Source organism: Primulina huaijiensis, chromosome 14, assembly GCF_012295235.1.
Source record: "Primulina huaijiensis isolate GDHJ02 chromosome 14, ASM1229523v2, whole genome shotgun sequence".
NCBI lineage: Eukaryota > Viridiplantae > Streptophyta > Magnoliopsida > Lamiales > Gesneriaceae > Primulina > Primulina huaijiensis.
In genome coordinates, this window is record NC_133319.1 from 2,595,176 (window position 1) to 2,614,072 (window position 18,897).

General features: G+C 32.0%; 2 protein-coding genes across 2 annotated transcripts; one reads left to right on the forward strand and one right to left on the reverse strand.

Annotated features, from left to right (window-relative positions):
* Nucleotides 1-1,314: 1,314 nt before the first annotated feature.
* LOC140956451 (28 kDa ribonucleoprotein, chloroplastic-like) lies at nucleotides 1,315-4,466 on the reverse strand. The gene is made up of 4 exons (XM_073413178.1): nucleotides 3,910-4,466; nucleotides 3,649-3,750; nucleotides 1,804-2,085; nucleotides 1,315-1,662 (listed from the first exon to the last, which is right to left on the reverse strand). Exons 1-4 carry the CDS (start codon nucleotides 4,360-4,362, stop codon nucleotides 1,594-1,596), a joined length of 906 nt encoding a protein of 301 aa, XP_073269279.1. The 5' UTR covers nucleotides 4,363-4,466; the 3' UTR covers nucleotides 1,315-1,593.
* Nucleotides 4,467-11,647: 7,181 nt separating this feature from the next.
* Nucleotides 11,648-16,339, forward strand: LOC140957019 (rhodanese-like domain-containing protein 11, chloroplastic). Its single transcript, XM_073414057.1, has 10 exons — nucleotides 11,648-11,936; nucleotides 12,044-12,139; nucleotides 12,749-12,856; nucleotides 13,260-13,356; nucleotides 14,265-14,304; nucleotides 14,404-14,478; nucleotides 15,460-15,547; nucleotides 15,656-15,723; nucleotides 15,863-15,935; nucleotides 16,015-16,339. The coding sequence occupies exons 1-10, from the start codon at nucleotides 11,793-11,795 to the stop codon at nucleotides 16,096-16,098; spliced, it is 873 nt and encodes a 290-aa protein (XP_073270158.1). The 5' UTR covers nucleotides 11,648-11,792; the 3' UTR covers nucleotides 16,099-16,339.
* The last annotated feature ends 2,558 nt before the right edge of the window (nucleotides 16,340-18,897 follow it).

Sequence of the window (18,897 nt, forward strand, 5' to 3'; positions counted from 1 at the left end):
ACAGACAAGTCTTTAGTGGAAACACATGTGCGTTGTGGGATCCAATTCCAAACTCCAAATTTTCTGGTCGCCCGTAGACCTTCGAATTTCCTTTTCTGACCCTGGATATTGCTGGTTAGATTTAATTTAAAAATAATGCTAAATATACACTAAATATATAACAATGATATCTATAATTATTATATAGTGAGGATTAGGAATCTTGTGAGACGGTCTCACAAATCATTATCTGTGAGGCGGGTCAATCCTATCGATATTCACAATAAAAACTAATACTCTTAGCATAAAAATTAATACTTTTTAATGGATGACCCAAATAAGATATCTGTCTCATAAAATACGATCCGTGATACCGTCTCACACAAATGTTTGTCTTGAATTTTTTGTGTTATAAAATTTTTTGTATAAATTTAATCATCAGTCTTAATTTAATATATCGTGAAATCTTATGGTATGCCTAATTTAATATTATATATTGGAATATTTTTTTAGTTTAAATATCATTTCACTTTCATGTACATTAAGATAGTATCAATTTTTTTTTCTTATTTAATTTATGTTCCTTTTGGTTTCGAAATATCTGAGGAGTAATCACGGTTTGTGATGTATATAAGTATTACTTAATTTTGTTTTAATTTATACATTGTTAATTAATTCGGTCCACGATATTATGTTTTATTTTTAAAACAATTTTTTTGTTTAAACTTAATAATATATTTAATAGCAATTTCCTATTTATTATAATTGGCAAAATTGTCTTGTGAGAAAATATTATTTATAACGTCCCATAATCGAATCTAGTTATCTTTTGTCCAAAATAAACCGAATAATTATTTAGGTTACACATTATTTATAGATTTCGATTGTAGTTTTATTATTAATAATAAAACAAAAAAGGTTAGATATTAAATTCATATACGACTTATTTACATTTCAGTCACGCAAGTAAAATAAATTCCAAATGCTTTCAGATATACTCAAAATCAATCATGATTACACGAAACACTATATAAACTTTATAAAACGGATTTGAAATTTATGAATCCAAACGAGAAAAAAAAAACAAAATTTTTAATGTTTAATTTAAAACCTGCGTTAGTCAACCATCTTCTTTTATTAGATTTATTTTTAATTTGCTTCTCGAAATTATATAAAACAAAGAAGTACATTAAAATAACATAATTAAGGATTTGTTCATCGAAGATGGCAAGTTTGGAGTTTATTACATAGAAAATAATGACGAATTATTTAAGCTAAACAAAATTTCTGTAAACCAAAAAAATAAATAAATAATTGATTAGAATTTTTTTTAAAAATTTATTTATCACCGTAAGCTGGCTAGATAAGTGCTCGAACCCACCTGTAGCTATAATGCTATATTGGGTTGTTACTTGAGAAATAACATCCCTAGGAGGCAGACTACATAAGAAGTAAAAAAACCTAGTAAACTCCGAAAACATTCCTCCAAAGAAAAACACAGTATAACAAGCTTTGACGACACACACACAAGCAAAATTTCATCGAAAATAACGGAAGCAAATTTCTTACCAAAAATAATCATGAAACACGCGACTTGTGCATGTGTTGATCAAATCAAAAACTGCTGCTACGCCTTGGTCTTTCGTCAGCTACATTCACTTTAATTTCCCTCCCATCCAAACTCTGCAGTAACACAGCATCGACGGTGATATTAACAAGCTTACAGCTACTTGCAATAAAAAAACGAGTGAGCAAAAAAGGGTCTGTTGATTTTTCAGAAGTGAGTGTGCATTTCAACTGGAAAAAAGTTAGAAAAGGGGTTACCTGTCCATCAAGCTTGGCAATGGCATCATTCATTTCAGATTCACTCGACATAGTTATAAAGCCAAAACCACGGGATCTTCCAGTTTCCCTGTCACACACTACTCGAGCGTTTATCACTTTGCCATGCTCAATGAAAACCTGTTTGAGACGTGAGTCATTCACGCTCCAAGGCAAGTTACCCACATATATTTTGTAATTGTCTTCAAATCTTCGAGGGCTACGTTCAGGGTGTGATCCTATTGGAGTAGCTTTGCTAACACTTAAGAGTCTGCCATTAAAATCCTGTTGAGATGAGGGAAAGATCAACAACAAAAAGAGATAAGAATGATCGTAACTTTAAAAAACTAGTGAAATAGAGTGACCGCTGTACCACAAAGTAGAGCTTCAAATGTTTCTATTGCATTAATGAAGAAAGGCATTGGGTTCCACATAGAGACAGATCCAACTGGCGGAGCAAGGGGTGGCAGTTGTCCCCCTAAACCACCACCGAATGTTTACTTTATTGTTGTTCAATGATAAGTAATCAAGATTAGATACTAAATGACATGCTTTTCTAGTCATATGTAAATTCAAAATATTATTTCTTAGTTTGCTTCACTTAATTTCAATTGGCGATGTGACTTTGGGCCCCATGATTTATGTGTATCTCAGAGCACTAACCTTTCTACTAACTGTGATTTATACAGATTAAGCCACAAACAGAAGATCAATATATGGATGACTACTGGTATTTAGAACAATTTCCTAAATCACGCAGGATATATACGATGAAAAATGACATGTCTCCGCTACTCAAATAATGCAGCATTGCCGCTACAAATATTGATTCTAAAACTATTATTGCATTAAAAAGTTGACACATTGCTGGCAATCACTACAAGTGACGCCACTAAAAGGCAATGGCCGGCCACATCAATGGGAACATCGAATGATACAGTAGATGATTAGAACATAGGGAAAATTAAATCAAATAGCTCGCAACAATTGTAAAAAGGTAAAACATCAATACTGCGTCAAGATTCTACCAACTACATTATATTTTAGTTTGATTTATATCTGTTTAGAATTCAGTATCTCAGCCAATACAGAGGTTGGTATTTCATTATACATCAATAATACACAATTATTTCTGTTTCTTCTCTTTCGATATAAATAAACACCACTAAATTCTGACACAAGCCACAGATGTCAAGTATAAACATGATGCAAGATACTCATCAGCTCTCATGCCTTGCTGAACATCTTGACAAAAACGTTTTAAACAGGAAGATATGTCAAATGTTAACAGATTACGAGCATTAAAAAAATTATGAAATCTTAATGGATAGCATACATAGTCAGGTGAAATGTTGTTTAATTATTTGCCATGAAGCATTCAAGAGAAAGTTCTCCACCTAGATCGACAGTGTGGAGCTCCAACTGTGTGTGGGTGGTTGCTTAGAACCATTTGATGTGAAATGAGTCAAATGGAAATATCGTCTCAATTCGTCAGCCAAATATTATATAACCAATCGTCACCATCTCTGTCAGCCATTTTTGACACTACAATCTAAAATACTAGATGATCTCTACTAGCAAGAAGGATATTAAAATCGAAATGCTGGACCATGATTGGATTATACCTGCCCCATTAAGATACATTGCAGGAGTTAATTCTTCTTAAGCAGTTTCTATTGAAAACTATTCCAAGCACGCCACTTTTGCGGCTCGAAAGGGCAGATATAGAAACCTATGAACCCTCATATGGTGAACAAGATTTTAAAAAAGACAATTACCCTCATCCATTCAAAAATTAAACCACCTGTTATATTAACCATTGCATACAGGGACATTCAGAGAACTTACATAACGATGGAACATTTCCACAGCCTTCTCAGCTTCTTTCACAGTACTCATTGTAACAAACCCAAAACCTCTACTCTGGTCAGTTTCCCTATTATATATAACCTGCAAGTCGATAATCCATTAACCCATGAGACATCCAATCATTTTATCATAAAAAATTATATAAACATTTAAAACTCAAAACCCATAAAAGATCATCAGCCATTGCGCCCAAAATCACGCAAAGATCAAAATTTTGATGCTCAGAAATCATCGAATTACCTCAGCAATCTCAACAACACCAGCCTGGCCAAAAAGTTGAGCCAATTTTTCACCATCCACATCATACGGAAAATTCCCCACGTACACTTTAGCCTCCTCGGATAACTCCACGGACACATAACTCTCTTCATTCGCAGGTGCTTCCCAGTAAGAATCCTCCTTAAACCCTTGCCCCTCTTCTTCTAGAAACACCGGGTCGTTCTCTTCTTGCTGAGCAGTAATCACATAAACTTTCAAAATAGGTTCTTTCCTTTTGAAAGAGATCTTTAAAGGGCTTGAAAAAGACGAAAAATACGAGCAAGATAATCGAAGCTTTATGGGTTTCAAAGTCGGTGTAAGAGAAAAACGTGAATCCGAAGCTTTTTTTGAGGTAAAGTGCGCTGGACTTGAAATTAAACAGCCGTTTGTAGCCATTGACAAAGGCTTGAGTATAGCTTTAGCTGCGGAACACATAGTTTTTCAGTATGTGTAAACGGAGGAGGGGGTTGGTATAGAAGAGACGAGGGGGCTCTGAGCATTGGCGGCAAGATCCATGGCCGGCGGAAAGATATATAAAATTTATTAATCACAATATTTAAATAAATCTATATAATTTATTTATTTGCGTAACTTGTGAGACGATCTCACGAATCAATATCTGTGAAACGGTCTCACGACCGATATTTACAATAAAAATTAATATTATTATCATAAAAAGTAATATTTTTTCATGGATGACCCAAATAAGAGATTTGTCTCACAAAACACGACCCGTAAGTCGTCTCACACAAGTTTTTACTTATTTATTTATTTTTAAAGCAATTTTTTTTGTGGGAGTGATTGTTAAATTTATTGATTTTCAATATACATTATTTGTATTTTAAAAACAATTATTTAACCATGAAAGTGTTTAATCTGATTGATTGATTTTAATTTTAGTTTTAAAATAGTTTTATGATTTTTTTATGATATATGATATTCTTACAAACATGCACAGATTATTTGTGCGATATTATTTACAATTTAAACAAATTCTGTAGCAATTTATAATATTATTAAATAAATTGCTATATTGTGTAATACACTAAAAATTCTTTCATCAAAAAATTATTATGTATATTTCAAAATGATGATATATTTTTTCATTAAAAGAATAATAATAAATATATATTTAACATAAATATACTGTATCTCATTATATCCCGAGAAACAAACCTAGAGAAATTCTTGCTGGTGAAATTTACCACATAACCAATTCTATTTATTTTGCCTTTTTTGTAAGGGTGAAGAGTATTTTTGGTTTTACATATCAAGATTATTGGCCAACCCATGGTGGCCGGACCAGTCAAAAACCCGTAATTTGGTGGGATGGATCGACCCATCATTTTGGCGGGCTGGAAACCTTCGTCCAAACCCAACTTAAAGTGGTTTCCGAGGTTGGACCTATTCAAAAAAATATTATAATTAATTAAAATTTTCGTTTCATAAATAAATAAATATTTATATAAAATATAAATAAAATTTTAATTATTGATTCACACATCTAAATTTTATACAAAATAAATTAATACAAAAAAAATCATTACTTTAATTAAATATATATATATATCACCATAAATCCATAACATAAAAAAATTATTTTATTCACAACTTTTATTAAAAAAATACATATATTACTATAAATTCATGATATAAAAAAATTAATTTTTTATGTTTTTTTCTAGGCATGTAAAAATTAAAATTTGTTTAATAATCTCAATATTGTTGTGAAAAAGTAAAAATTTACGGTAAAAAAAGTAAAAATCTCAAACTCTCAAAATTATCACACTACACACTTTATAATATTTTTCTCTCAACTCAATTGTGATTTTCTTCACAAATGAGATATCTATTTATAGAAAATTTTTACAAATAATCCAAAAATAAAATACATCATTACCTACATCATCACACACTAATTTTCAATATTCAACACCTAATTTTACCTAATTTTCAACATTCAACATTCACATTTTCAACACAAATATTTAACACATTTTTAAATAATTTTTCAACACTCCCCCTTGTGATGATGATCATAATGATTGTATACATTACGTGTTTTTATACTGCCTCGTTAAAAACCTTACTAGGAAAAACCCATTGGGATAAAAACCATAGTAAGGGAAAAAGAGTGCAGTCACGTAAACTCCCCCTCATGTTGACACGAACAATTCTTCACAAATTTCGTAGATTGCGCATCCCAATATTATATATGTGCTTTCTGAATATTGTCGTAGGAAGTGCCTTTGTGAAGAGATCTGATGAGTTTTCACTTGATTGAATGTGACGAACATCAATACATTTATTCTTCTCAAGCTCCTTGGTGAATGCGAAGAACTTAGGAGGAATATGTTTAGTTCTGTCGCTTTTTATGTATCCTTCTTTCATTTGAGCAACACATGCAGCATTATCTTCATATAGTATCACAGGCTTCTCGTCGAATGATAATCCGCATGAGATTTGGATATGTTGAGTCATTGATTTTAACCACACACATTCACGGCTTGCTTCATGTAGTGCAATAATCTCGGCATGATTTGATGAAGTTGTTACAAGTGTTTGTTTCTGTGAACGCCAAGAAATTGCAGTGCCTCCACGAGTAAATACATATCCAGTTTGAGAACGTGCTTTGTGTGGATCAGATAAGTATCCAGCATCGGCATAACCAATTATACTTGGATTAGCATCTTTTGAATACAAAAGTCCCAAGTCTGTCGTTCCTCGTAGATAACGGAATATATGTTTAATTCCGTTCCAATGTCTCTTTGTTGGATATGTGCTAAATCTTGCCAATAAATTTACGGCAAAAGATATATCAGGCCTTGTACAATTTGTAAGATACATAAGGGCACCGATAGCACTTAGATATGGTACTTCTGGACCAAGAATATCTTCATCATCTTCACATGGACGGAATGGATCCTTTTCTATGTTTAATGATCTAACAACCATTGGAGTACTTAAAGGATTTGATTTGTCCATATTAAAACGTTTAAGGATCTTTTCTGTATAATTTGTCTGGTGAACAAATATTCCACATTCTTTTTGTTCAATTTGTAAACCCAGACAATACTTGGTTTTTCCAAGATCCTTCATTTCAAATTCTTCTTTCAAGTATGACACAACTTCTTGAATTTCCTTATTTGTTCCAATGATGTTTAAATCATCAACATATACAGCAATAATTACGCATCCGGATGTTGTTTTCTTAATGAAAACACAAGGGCATATTGAATTATTTACATATCCCTTTTTCATCAAGTGATCACTTAGCCTATTATACCACATTCTGCCGGATTGCTTCAACCCATATAATGATCTTAGTAATTTCACAGAATAACATTCTCTGGGTTTTGAACTTTGTGCTTCAGGCATCTTAAATCCTTCAGGGATTTTCATATATATATTACTATCAAGTGATCCATATAAGTAGGCTGTAACAACATCCATAAGACGCATTTCTAAATTTTCAGATACTGCCAAGCTAATCAAATACCGAAACGTAATTGCATCCATCACAGGAGAATACGTTTCTTCATAATCAATTCCAGGCCTTTGAGAAAAACCTTGTGCAACAAGTCGAGCTTTATATCTTACTATTTCATTTTTCTCATTTCGCTTTCGAATAAAAACCCATTTGTATCCAACAGGTTTTACACCTTCAGGTGTAAGGACTATAGGTCCAAAAACATTACGTTTATTTAGCGAATCCAATTCAACCTGGATGGCATCTTTCCATTTTATCCAATCCTGCCGATTTTTACATTCACCAAAAGATTTTGGTTCATGATCTTCATTATCATTTATGATGTCGATTGCCACATTATAAGAAAATATATCATCAATTTCTTCTATATCTTTTCGGTTCCATATTTTTCCAGTATTAATATAATTGATAGAGATTTCATGATTCTCGTCAGTTTGTGGTTCTGACAAAACATTTTCATCATCATGTGTTTCTTCAGGAACATCATTCTCTATTTTGTGATCATTATGTGTTTCTTCAGGAACATCATTCTCTATTTTGTGATCATTGTGTTTCTCTATGAATTTTCTTTTTCGAGGATTTTTATCCTTGGAACCAACTGGCCTTCCACGCTTCAGGCGTTTAATGACATCATGACTATCTTCAATTTGTTTCTTCGGAATTTCAATTCGAGCAGGGGCATTTGCAGCATGTATATATGATTTAGTTACCCCTTTTGTGTCTGCAAATGCATCTGGTATTTGATTTGCTATTCTTTGCAAGTGCACAATTTGCTGTACATCTTTTTCACATTGTTTTGTTCTTGGATCCAGATGTAACAATGATGATACATACCATGTAATTTCTTTTTCGGTATGTTTCTGTTCTCCCCCTAACATTGGGAAGATTTCCTCATTAAAATGACAATCAGCAAAACGTGCTGTGAACACGTCGCCTGTCTGTGGTTCAAGATATCGAATGATCGATGGACTATCATAACCAATATAAATTCCAATCTTTCTTTGAGGTCCCATTTTCTTTCGTTGAGGTGGTGCAATAGGCACATACACCATACATCCAAAAATTCTCAGATGAGAAATGTCTGGTTCTTTACCAAATGCAAGCTGCAATGGGGAGTATTTATGATATGCACTTGGTCTGATGCGAATTAATGAAGCAGCATGTAAAATTGCATGTCCCCATATAGAAATAGGGAGCTTTGTTTTCATAATCATTGGTCTAGCAATCATTTGCAGACGTTTAATCAATGATTCAGCCAATCCATTTTGAGTATGTACATGAGCAACAGGATGCTCAACAATGATTCCCATAGACATACAATAATCATTGAAAGTCTGGGAAGTAAATTCACCAGCATTATCAAGTCTAATTTTCTTGATTGTATAATCGGGAAATTGATTCCTCAATTTTATTATTTGAGCAAGTAATCTTGCAAATGCAACATTTCGAGTTGACAATAAACATACATGTGACCATCTGCTGGAGGCATCAATCAATACCATAAAGTATCTGAATGGTCCACATGGTGGATGGATTGGTCCACAAATATCACCCTGAATACGTTCAAGAAACATTGGTGATTCAGTTTGGATTTTGGCTGGTGATGGTCTTATAATAAGTTTTCCAAGAGAACATGCTTTACATTGAAACTTATTATTCTGAAAGATCTTCTGGTCTTTCAATGGATGACCATGTGTATTTTCTATAATTCTTCGCATCATTGTTGAACCAGGATGTCCTAATCGATCATGCCAATTGGTTAATATTGAAGAATTATCAATTACCATGTTTGATTCAATGGGACGTATATGTGTATAATGCAATCCAGTAGGGAGCATTGGTAGTTTTTCAATCACATATTTCTTTCCTGATTTATATGTGGTAAGACACATATATTTCTCATTCCCTTCATTCATTGTTTGAGTATCATACCCATGGGAATATATATCATTAAAACTCAACAAATTTCTTTTCGATTGTGGTGAATATAAAGCATCATTGATCAAAAATTTTGTACCATTAGGTAACAAAAATTGTGCTTTACCACATCCTTTAATCAAGTCTACAGGACCTGATATTGTATTCACCGTTGTTTTTGTTGGTTTTAGTTCCAAGAAATATCTTTTATCTCGGAGGATAGTGTGCGTTGTACCACTATCGGGTATGCAAACTTCAGCTTTGCTCATAGCATTTTCCATATTTGAACTTCAAAAAATATGCAATGAAAAAAAATTAATGACAATACATATTTAAATATAACACATATCATAATTGTACAATAAAACATTATCATATAAATACATGAAAAATAAATTATTGTACATTTATATTCTACCACTATATTGTTCATTTTCAGAGAAATCATTGAGAAAATCTGCAGCATCAATATTGTTCATTTCTATCCCACCAACATATTGATCATTTCCAGAGAAATCATTCATAAAATCAGCAGCATCAAAATGAGTTGAATCACTCAAACGGTCACTTCGCTCAGTGAAGTTGGTCTCCTTTTCTTTCCCCTTTATCGATTCTTTATAAAGTTTGCAAAGATGCTCAGGGGCTCGACAAATACGAGACCAATGTCCTGGAGTACCGCATCTGAAACAAGAACTTTCAAATCTTTTCGAGTGATTTTCATTAACACTCATGTTTTCTTGATGCCTTTTCTGTGGATGGTTTGGGACGTTATTTTGAGATGAGTTATAGAAATAACTATCTCGATTATTTTCAAAACCACGGCCGCGTCCACGACCACGACCACTTCCTCGTCCACGTCCACGTCCACGACCTCGACCTCGACCTCGACCTCGACCAAAACCTTGTCTTTGAATTTGATTTTGGTTTCCAGGTTTAAATTCATTTTTACTTACAGCATTTACTTCTGGAAATGCTGTTGATCCAGTGGGTCGGGACTGATGATTTCTCATTAATAGCTCGTTGTTCTTTTCCGCCACAAGAAGACAGGCGATGAGTTCAGAATATCTCGCAAATCCACGCACTCTATATTGTTGCTGTAGTGTTATATTTGATGCGTGAAACGTGGAAAATGTTTTTTCAAGCATTTCCGATTCTGTAACCTCATGTCCACAAAATTTTAACTGCGAGATTATTCTATACATCGCTGAATTGTAATCACTGACTTTTTTAAAGTCTTGGAATCTTAACATATTCCATTCATCACGGGCGGTCGGAAGTATAACTTCCCTTATATGTTCAAATATTTTTTTAATCCTTTCCACATGAGCCATGGGATCTTTTTCGATGAGATATTCACATTTTAAACCTTCATCAAGGTGTCGTCGTAAAAATATTATAGCTTTTGCTTTTTCTTGTGATGAAGATATACCATTTTCTTTAATGGTCTCGCTTAGACCCAATGACTCAAGATGCATTTCTACATCAAGAGTCCATGGCATATAGTTTTTCCCAGTAATATCAAGAGCGATGAATTCGAGCTTTGCCAAGTTTGCCATGGTGGTACTAAAAATTACGATGCATTTTATTAGTTAATGAATATTGCAATACAAAGTAATGGATAAACAACAAGTACAAGTATTCGTAAAAATAAAGAAAACACACGAGGAGGATATTCTCCGATAAATACAAGACTGGTGAGTATGATAACCAAAATAATTAAAAATAACCTCGTGAAAGCCATCTTCTTTTTTTCTTCGAAAATTTGATGAAGAATAATTTTTAGAGAAGAAGAGAAAGTTGGAGTGATTGAATGTATTTGTGAGATTGTATTTATAGAGCAAAAACTAGCCGTTTTGTTACCGTTTATTACCGTTGGTGTATAAGAAAATAAATGTATGTATTTGTATAATTTTATGGTAATAATATGGTGTATATAATATTAGTCATATTTAAATAATTATGTATATCATATCACATTATTATAATTAGGTGTCATAAGTTATTTTGTTTAANAAAAAGTAAAAATCTCAAACTCTCAAAATTATCACACTACACACTTTATAATATTTTTCTCTCAACTCAATTGTGATTTTCTTCACAAATGAGAGATCTATTTATAGAAAATTTTTACAAATAATCCAAAAATAAAATACATCATTACCTACATCATCACACACTAATTTTCAATATTCAACACCTAATTTTACCTAATTTTCAACATTCAACATTCACATTTTCAACACAAATATTTAACACATTTGTAAATAATTTTTCAACAAATATGATACTTTGAAGTACAGTGAAGTAGTGAATCATATATCACCGAAACTCCTGTTTTGGAATCGAATATACTTTCAACTTTCAGCTGATTTATCCCTTCTCTGGCGTTGTCTCAGGATAGGATAAAAATATCCACAAATTCAAATCTTGGGCACTGTAATCACATCATATCTACAAGATGGCGACTTCGAGTCTACAACTCCGACCCATCAATGCTTTCAGCACTCCTCATATACCTAATCGATGGAATCATCTTTCCGACTCAGCTCTAATGCCAAGAGCTGCCAGCCCATCTGTTTCCAGAAGCAAAATTCGACATATTGTAAGCGCAAATATGCTTTACGTGATTGTTTTTCATGATTTATGTGTTTTCTGAAATGGGTTTTGTGTTTTCTTCTCTGCCCTGTTCCTTTTCTTGGGTTAATTTAGTTTAAAGGTGGCATAAGAATGCAAGTTGTTGAAGAAGAGTACGAGGTGAAGCAAATGAGGGATATGGCTGCAGCGAGAAAGAGATGGGAGGCTCTGGTAATCTTTTATTTTTTTCGCATTTTCCTGATAATTCAACCTTGCTATTTTAAGAAGTTTAGAAATGGGAAAGCTAAATTGTCTTTCGCATACAATTTTCAACTGGAATGTGTAAATATATGCTACCGTGTCTTGTTAATTAAAGGCAGAAGTCAGATTATGTCTCTGTTCACATTGTCGATAAGATTCTCAAGAATAGATGTATTTCAGTGGTAAAGATGGTAAGTCAACGATCTATGAATTCATTCTTGTAGAGTAGGTGGAAAAGTTCAGAATTTTCTCACATTTTCTTCAATATTGTATATTTTTTGTATGTGTCATTTTTTAGTAGCATGTAAATTGCCAGAGTATAATTGAAACTTTGATCTAGAATGATTGTTTTGTGACGAAAAACATTAGACGTTTTGATGGAAGTTATATGTGTGGTTTTACGATGTATGGGGTCATGAGGAAAATTATTCTTATTTTCAAGACAATATACGATGGAAGACTTGCAATTATTCAGAATGACCATCAGGCCTCATGTTATGTAGATTGCTCGAGAATATTCTTTGATCAATGCAGTATGAACAATGCTTTAGTATATGACATATTAATAATTTATTATAGGTCAGGGATGGGAAGGTCAATGTTCTTAGTCCAAGGGAGGCTGGCTATGCAGTTAAACTGTCAAGCAAAGCTTTACTTGACGTTCGGCCCTCTTACGAGCGTAAAAAGGTGAATACGATTTTGTTCATGACACCAAGTTAACTTTTTTTTGGTTTCATTATTTCTTTATGGCATATGAGAGTAAAAACTGATTTTTGCCGTCTTTATACACCATGTTGATGGCTTTCATTTTTTCAAACAGTATTTCATTTTAGCTCTGTATTTCATTAGTTCAGAATTTGGAAGCTTTGTTTTGTACATCAGCTGCCAGCATGATCGTATTGAACATTTGGTGATGATTTGATGAATGTCATGGATACTGCTTTCTAAAAGCAGTTTTTCTACTATTGAAATTGACAAGGACGATGATTTCTTCACAACAAACTAGATCTGTAGACAATGTTTTTTATATCTTTTTTTTTCGATATTATTGTGTACAATTTATTAGTGTTTTGTACTCCCTTTTCTGAAGGCGTGGGTCAAAGGCTCTACATGGATTCCAATTTTTGATACCGATGATCAAGTTAATGTTGGTACTCTCTCAAGGAAGATTACCGGATTTATGATGGGTAATGTAACAATTATTTTACTGTATTCTCTGAAGGACCGACAATCTTTGTTTTTAATTGATGCAACAAATTATTTTATTGGCATATTCTGTGGAAGTTATTTTCTTAAGTTATCAAAGGTCTACCTAAGATTCACTAGGTGCTAGTGTAGAATTGTTCTCATTCGAGCATTTTTTTGTTTTCATGATTTCCTTTTCTGGATGACCATAATTGAATTTTCAACTTGAATCCTACTTTTAATTACTTATATCACTTATCACTTGCATTTTTCTTTTAATTACGTAGGGTAATTTGATTTTAAACGATAATAGAGACATGCAAAAAATCATCTCCTCGAAAAGGTAACTTGTGATGATGAAGTAATTATTATGATCTGATACCACATAATGCATCCATACCATGCTAGACAGCACCATCTTTTGGGTTTGGTTTTTATGATAGGATATTGTTAGAGCAGTCAATTTTTTACACATTTGCTTGCATCAGTTATTATACCTTGAAGGCAACTACCGGTATAATTAACATTCCCTTTGTGTCATTTTGAATTATGTACTTTGAATGGGCAAAAATTTTAGGTGCTAGCTTAAAAAGTGAAAGCTTTGGATGTGTTGACCTTTTACCCTAAAAATGTAGTTGTTGTGAGTTAGTCCTGCGCACCTTCACTTCAATTTATGGTAGATGGTATGGTATGTATGGAGATGGAGTGTCATGTAGGCATGTCCCAAAAAGAAAAGGCAAGCTTTCAGATTGAAACAGAGGGAGTGTTCTAAATGCGGAGTTCGACGTGCACTGTGCACTTACCAAATGATACTTTCTTGTAATTGTGCTTGGAAAGGAAAACATGGTGCCGTTCATTCATGTGATAGGGCTTTGAAGTTTTTTCTGATCATGTAGAGTGTACTTTTCAGGTGGATGGTGGAGTGGCATTCCTATATTATCTTATAACAAGTATGCTACAGACTAGCTTCTTTTTCTGATTAGCATTTTTCTGTGTTTTATGTTACCTATGAAAGTTTCGTATGTGTTCTTTTCTTCTTTTCTTAACAGAGAGTTCATATCAAAAGTTGCAGAGAAATTTTCAAAAGACACTGATCTTATTGTGGCTTGCCAAAAGGGGATGAGGTGAGGTATTTTTTTTATCAATGGAAGTTCACACATGAACTATTGACTCACGCTGGAATCAATAGTGTATTCATTGTTTTTCATGAGGCTGGATTGATAAGATGGCATGAGTTTGATTCATCACATACCTTACTCATCACATTTTCAAGCTTAGTAGATTTTGTAATTTGTTGTGAGAGACTGATATTGTTCAGATAGAACTTTTAACTATGCGGATGCAATGAAACACAATTTTTTGAATCGTTTTAAAATAAGATTACCAATTTCTGCTTTCATATTACTACTCTATCTATATACATCAAGCAATATGTTCAATCATATGTTTATGTTCAAAGCTTGGAGCTCATTTAATATATAAATGTGCTTTTTTTGGGTACGAGGATGCTATTTTTGTATTGTTGTACAATAATTATGGTAAAGAGTTGAGCTGGTTTCTAGGTAGACATGGTGAATGGTATGTGGTTGTCATTTTTATCAACACCCATATGCTATTTAACCCCTTCCAAGTTCTTCTTATTTAAATAGTTAAATAACTTTTGGTTATTTTCCTATGTTGTATCTTTAGTTTTCCAATAAAAGATATTTATGCTGATTGACGGGAAGAATTACCAGTGCGCAACTACTCATCTCATCTAGGTAGATGAAAGAATGTGACCAGATTCAAATTTTATTGTTATTTCACTTATATGGAAGTACCCTGGCAAGTTGTCCCAAGATTTACTTGTTTTGATACACTACATCATAACATAAAGGTACATCAGAAAAGGGTAATGATTATTTGACCGTAAGTATAGATTCTTTGACTTATGGACTACTTTGGATTGAAGAAACACTTCCTCAGTGTCCTTGTCATGTCAAATAAATCATATCTACACCGTATTGAAATGTCTCCTTGAACTTCAAAGTTTCCTGAATTAATAAGATATATACCAACTCGTTTTTTTCCGAAGTCCTTTCCTAAACCAGTTTGTGATCAGGCAGATCCCTTGCGGCTTGTGAGCTATTATACAATGCTGGCTATGAAAACATCTTTTGGGTTCAAGGGGGTCTGGAGGCTGCTGAAGAAGAGGTGATAACACTGGAATCATATTGTACATTAGTTTCTTATCTTTCCCTTTATTTTTTTCTCGTTTCTCTTCCATTTGGCATACATTGTGTGACTTCCTGTTTATTGTAGGATCTTGAAAGAGAAGGACCCCAGCCCTTTAGATTTGCTGGAATTGGAGGCCTTTCAGAATTTCTTGGGTACGTGTAATGAAATTTCATTTCTTTTTTGGGTTATCATCATATTTACCCCTTCTGGCAAGAGGAATTTGGTAACTTGTGTTGTATGTAGCAATCAACATGCATAAAAAGAGTCTCATTTTGTTTTGTGCTATGTTAGATGGACGGATCAACAAAGAGCTGCAGCGGCTAATGAAGGTTTGGGTTACCGACTGGTTTTCTCTGCTCGCTTGGTAATTGGTTCTATCATGCAAGACTGGTTGGTAACTGCTTAGGTCCAATGTTTTTCAATTAAAGACATTTTCCTTGCAGCTTGGACTCATTTTTGCTGTTGATGCACTGTTTCTTGGGGCACAACAAGTGGGTCGGTATCTGCAAGACTTCAGGTCTCACTGAAGAGAAAAGCACAAGGTCTTTTTTGTTGCGGTGGAAGCGAAGGGGATCATGATTCGTACCTTGGAGAGTAGTCCGGTATTGCTCCAACCCATGATGTCTAGGTTACCAAGATGGTGCAGTAGTTATTCCTTGCAATTCATGTAGTAAATAACTCCTTTGGATCGACATAATTGTATTGGCTTGTAGAAGTAGGCGAAAATGGCATATCTTGGCATCTTCAGTTTTATTGATTTCTTGTTCCCATGTTCTGTAGTTCTTACAAACATTATGTCTGATTTGGAAATCATAACATTCCACCTGTTATAATTTTCCCAACTTTCTTAGCTTTTCCAATGTTGAATCATCTCGACCTCATTCTGTTCAAACTTAACATGGAAATATCATATTTTTGTTGAGAATCTTTCCAGTAGATGTAATCTATCATCCAGACACCTATCATATGTTGAGTTTTTATAGAATTGATTAAATTTATAGATTATTAAAAAGGGAGAAAATTAAGAAAAACTCTATGAATTGAGTCCGGAGTTTGGTGCAAAGCTTTTGATGTCAAATTATGTCTGTAGTTGCTGTATATAATAAAGATTCTACACCAAAAGTATTATCAATTTTCAAATAACAATAACATTAAAATCACCATACTATTGCTATCCCGCATTATTAATTACACACATATATATATATGACATAATCTTTATATTATTTCTATATAAATTCAGAATATTATCCATAAAAATGACATATTTAATGAAGCTGTATCATTGTTTTAAAGGTATGTATTGTTAAAAAAAATAATTATAAATATTTATATATAATTATTCATAATTTAATATAATAAATATCTTATATTAACTGCCTGGGACTAAATTTGTCAATCCAATAATTCGTATTATCAAAATGACGGGTTTTTTTTTAAATAAAATATTATAACATTTTTTTTTAAAAAAAAAATACTAATTTATAACAAATACACACTTTGCATTTGTAAAACAAATGGAAGAATGGTTGCTCGGATTTTATTTCCTCGAATTTCTCAAGCAATTTGGTTCAACCCCATTTATTAAACCGGTCTATTCAACAATAATTTTTTTCAAAATTTTTTTTTTGTTGAAATCCAAGCTTTATTATTTATTTATTTATCTCGATTAGCATATATTTTCAAAAAAATATTATATTCATATAATTTTTTGGAATGGATATATGTACTTTTTTTATTTTTATTTTTATTATTTTAAAATAGATAAACACGTTAGAGAAATTGTTTTTTGTGAGACACCAACTATATCCCAAAATTATATTCTATTTTTCACCATTAATTAATTGGAAAATCCACCATTGTTACGTCTTCGAACACAATATCTATTACTATTTTTTTTTTATTTCTATTTAAGAAATGAAGATAGGGTATTATTAGTGTAACCACCATTGATATATTTAACAAAACTTTCGAAAAATATATTCAAAATAGAAATAGAGGAAAAAAGAAGAAGAAGGAGGTTATACAGTAATCATGCATCTTTTTACATCTGCAGCAAGATTTTCTAAATCTCCATACATCATTCCCATCACGTATATCTATAAAGATAAATATTTTTCCCAAAATATATTTAGATAATTACAATAATAATAATTATTTTTTAAATAGCAACAAATAATCAAATGATTAATGATAATAATTACAAACGTAAATATCACAAAAACACTAAAATAAATTTAAATCAATAAAATTAATAAATAATTATAATAACAATATTACTAAAAAACAATAGGCAAAAACTTGTGTGTGACGGTCTCACGGGTCGTATTTTGTGAGACATATATCTTATTTTAGTCATCCATGAAAAAATATTACTTTTTATGCCAAAAGTTTTATTTTTTATTGTGAATATCGATATGGTTGATCCGTCTCACGGATAAAGATTCGTGAGACCGTCTACTCAAAACAATAACGAATAAATTACTATCTATTCATGTCATTTACTAAATTTGGATTGCTTAAGTTTATCGGGAATAACCACCAACTGACTGATATGAGTTTTTTTGTAATTATTGTTTAATGATTCAATTTTTTTTAAATGATGATAAATAGTTAAAAATGTAATCTTTTTGTCGACTTAAAATTCTAAATGTGTTATTTAAATTTTTTATTATAATTTAAAAAATTTAAGGTCGTTTCACTTTTTAAAATAAAATTTGGGTACATATACAAAAAAAAGGGATGTTTTTTACTTAAATTTTAGAAACACAAAATTGTATATGCTCTTTTATTTTTCATTTGTTTTTATTTTTTATTTTTCACGAGAGTAATTAATCATATTTTTTATAAAAAGGTTTACGTACACTATCAGTCAACTGATTTTGTGGTAAAAGATTATAGGAATCTTTCCAATTTCCAATTTCCATTTTCCAATTTCCATTTTCGACAAATCGTGTATTTTTATATAACCCTAACACAGTCATTATTTTGTATAAATTTTCATTTTAAAGATATTGTGTCATTTAATTGGAGACAAGCTGAATTTGTCAACACCTATTCCTCTCCCTATAATCCAAAAATAAAAATGAAGATATTGTCTGTATCAGTGGGGTGTTTGAGTTAGGTGATAACAAAATGTCAAAACTTTGGATCGTGTTTACAAACATTTTCTTGAATGAATTTATTGCATACAATATATTAAAGATAATTTATTTGACTGACGTAGTTAGATTATATATCATAACATTTTCTAGATCGAACCAATCAAATATAATTTATCGATGTTATTTATATTAAACTCAAAAATTTATCCAATACAATAACAC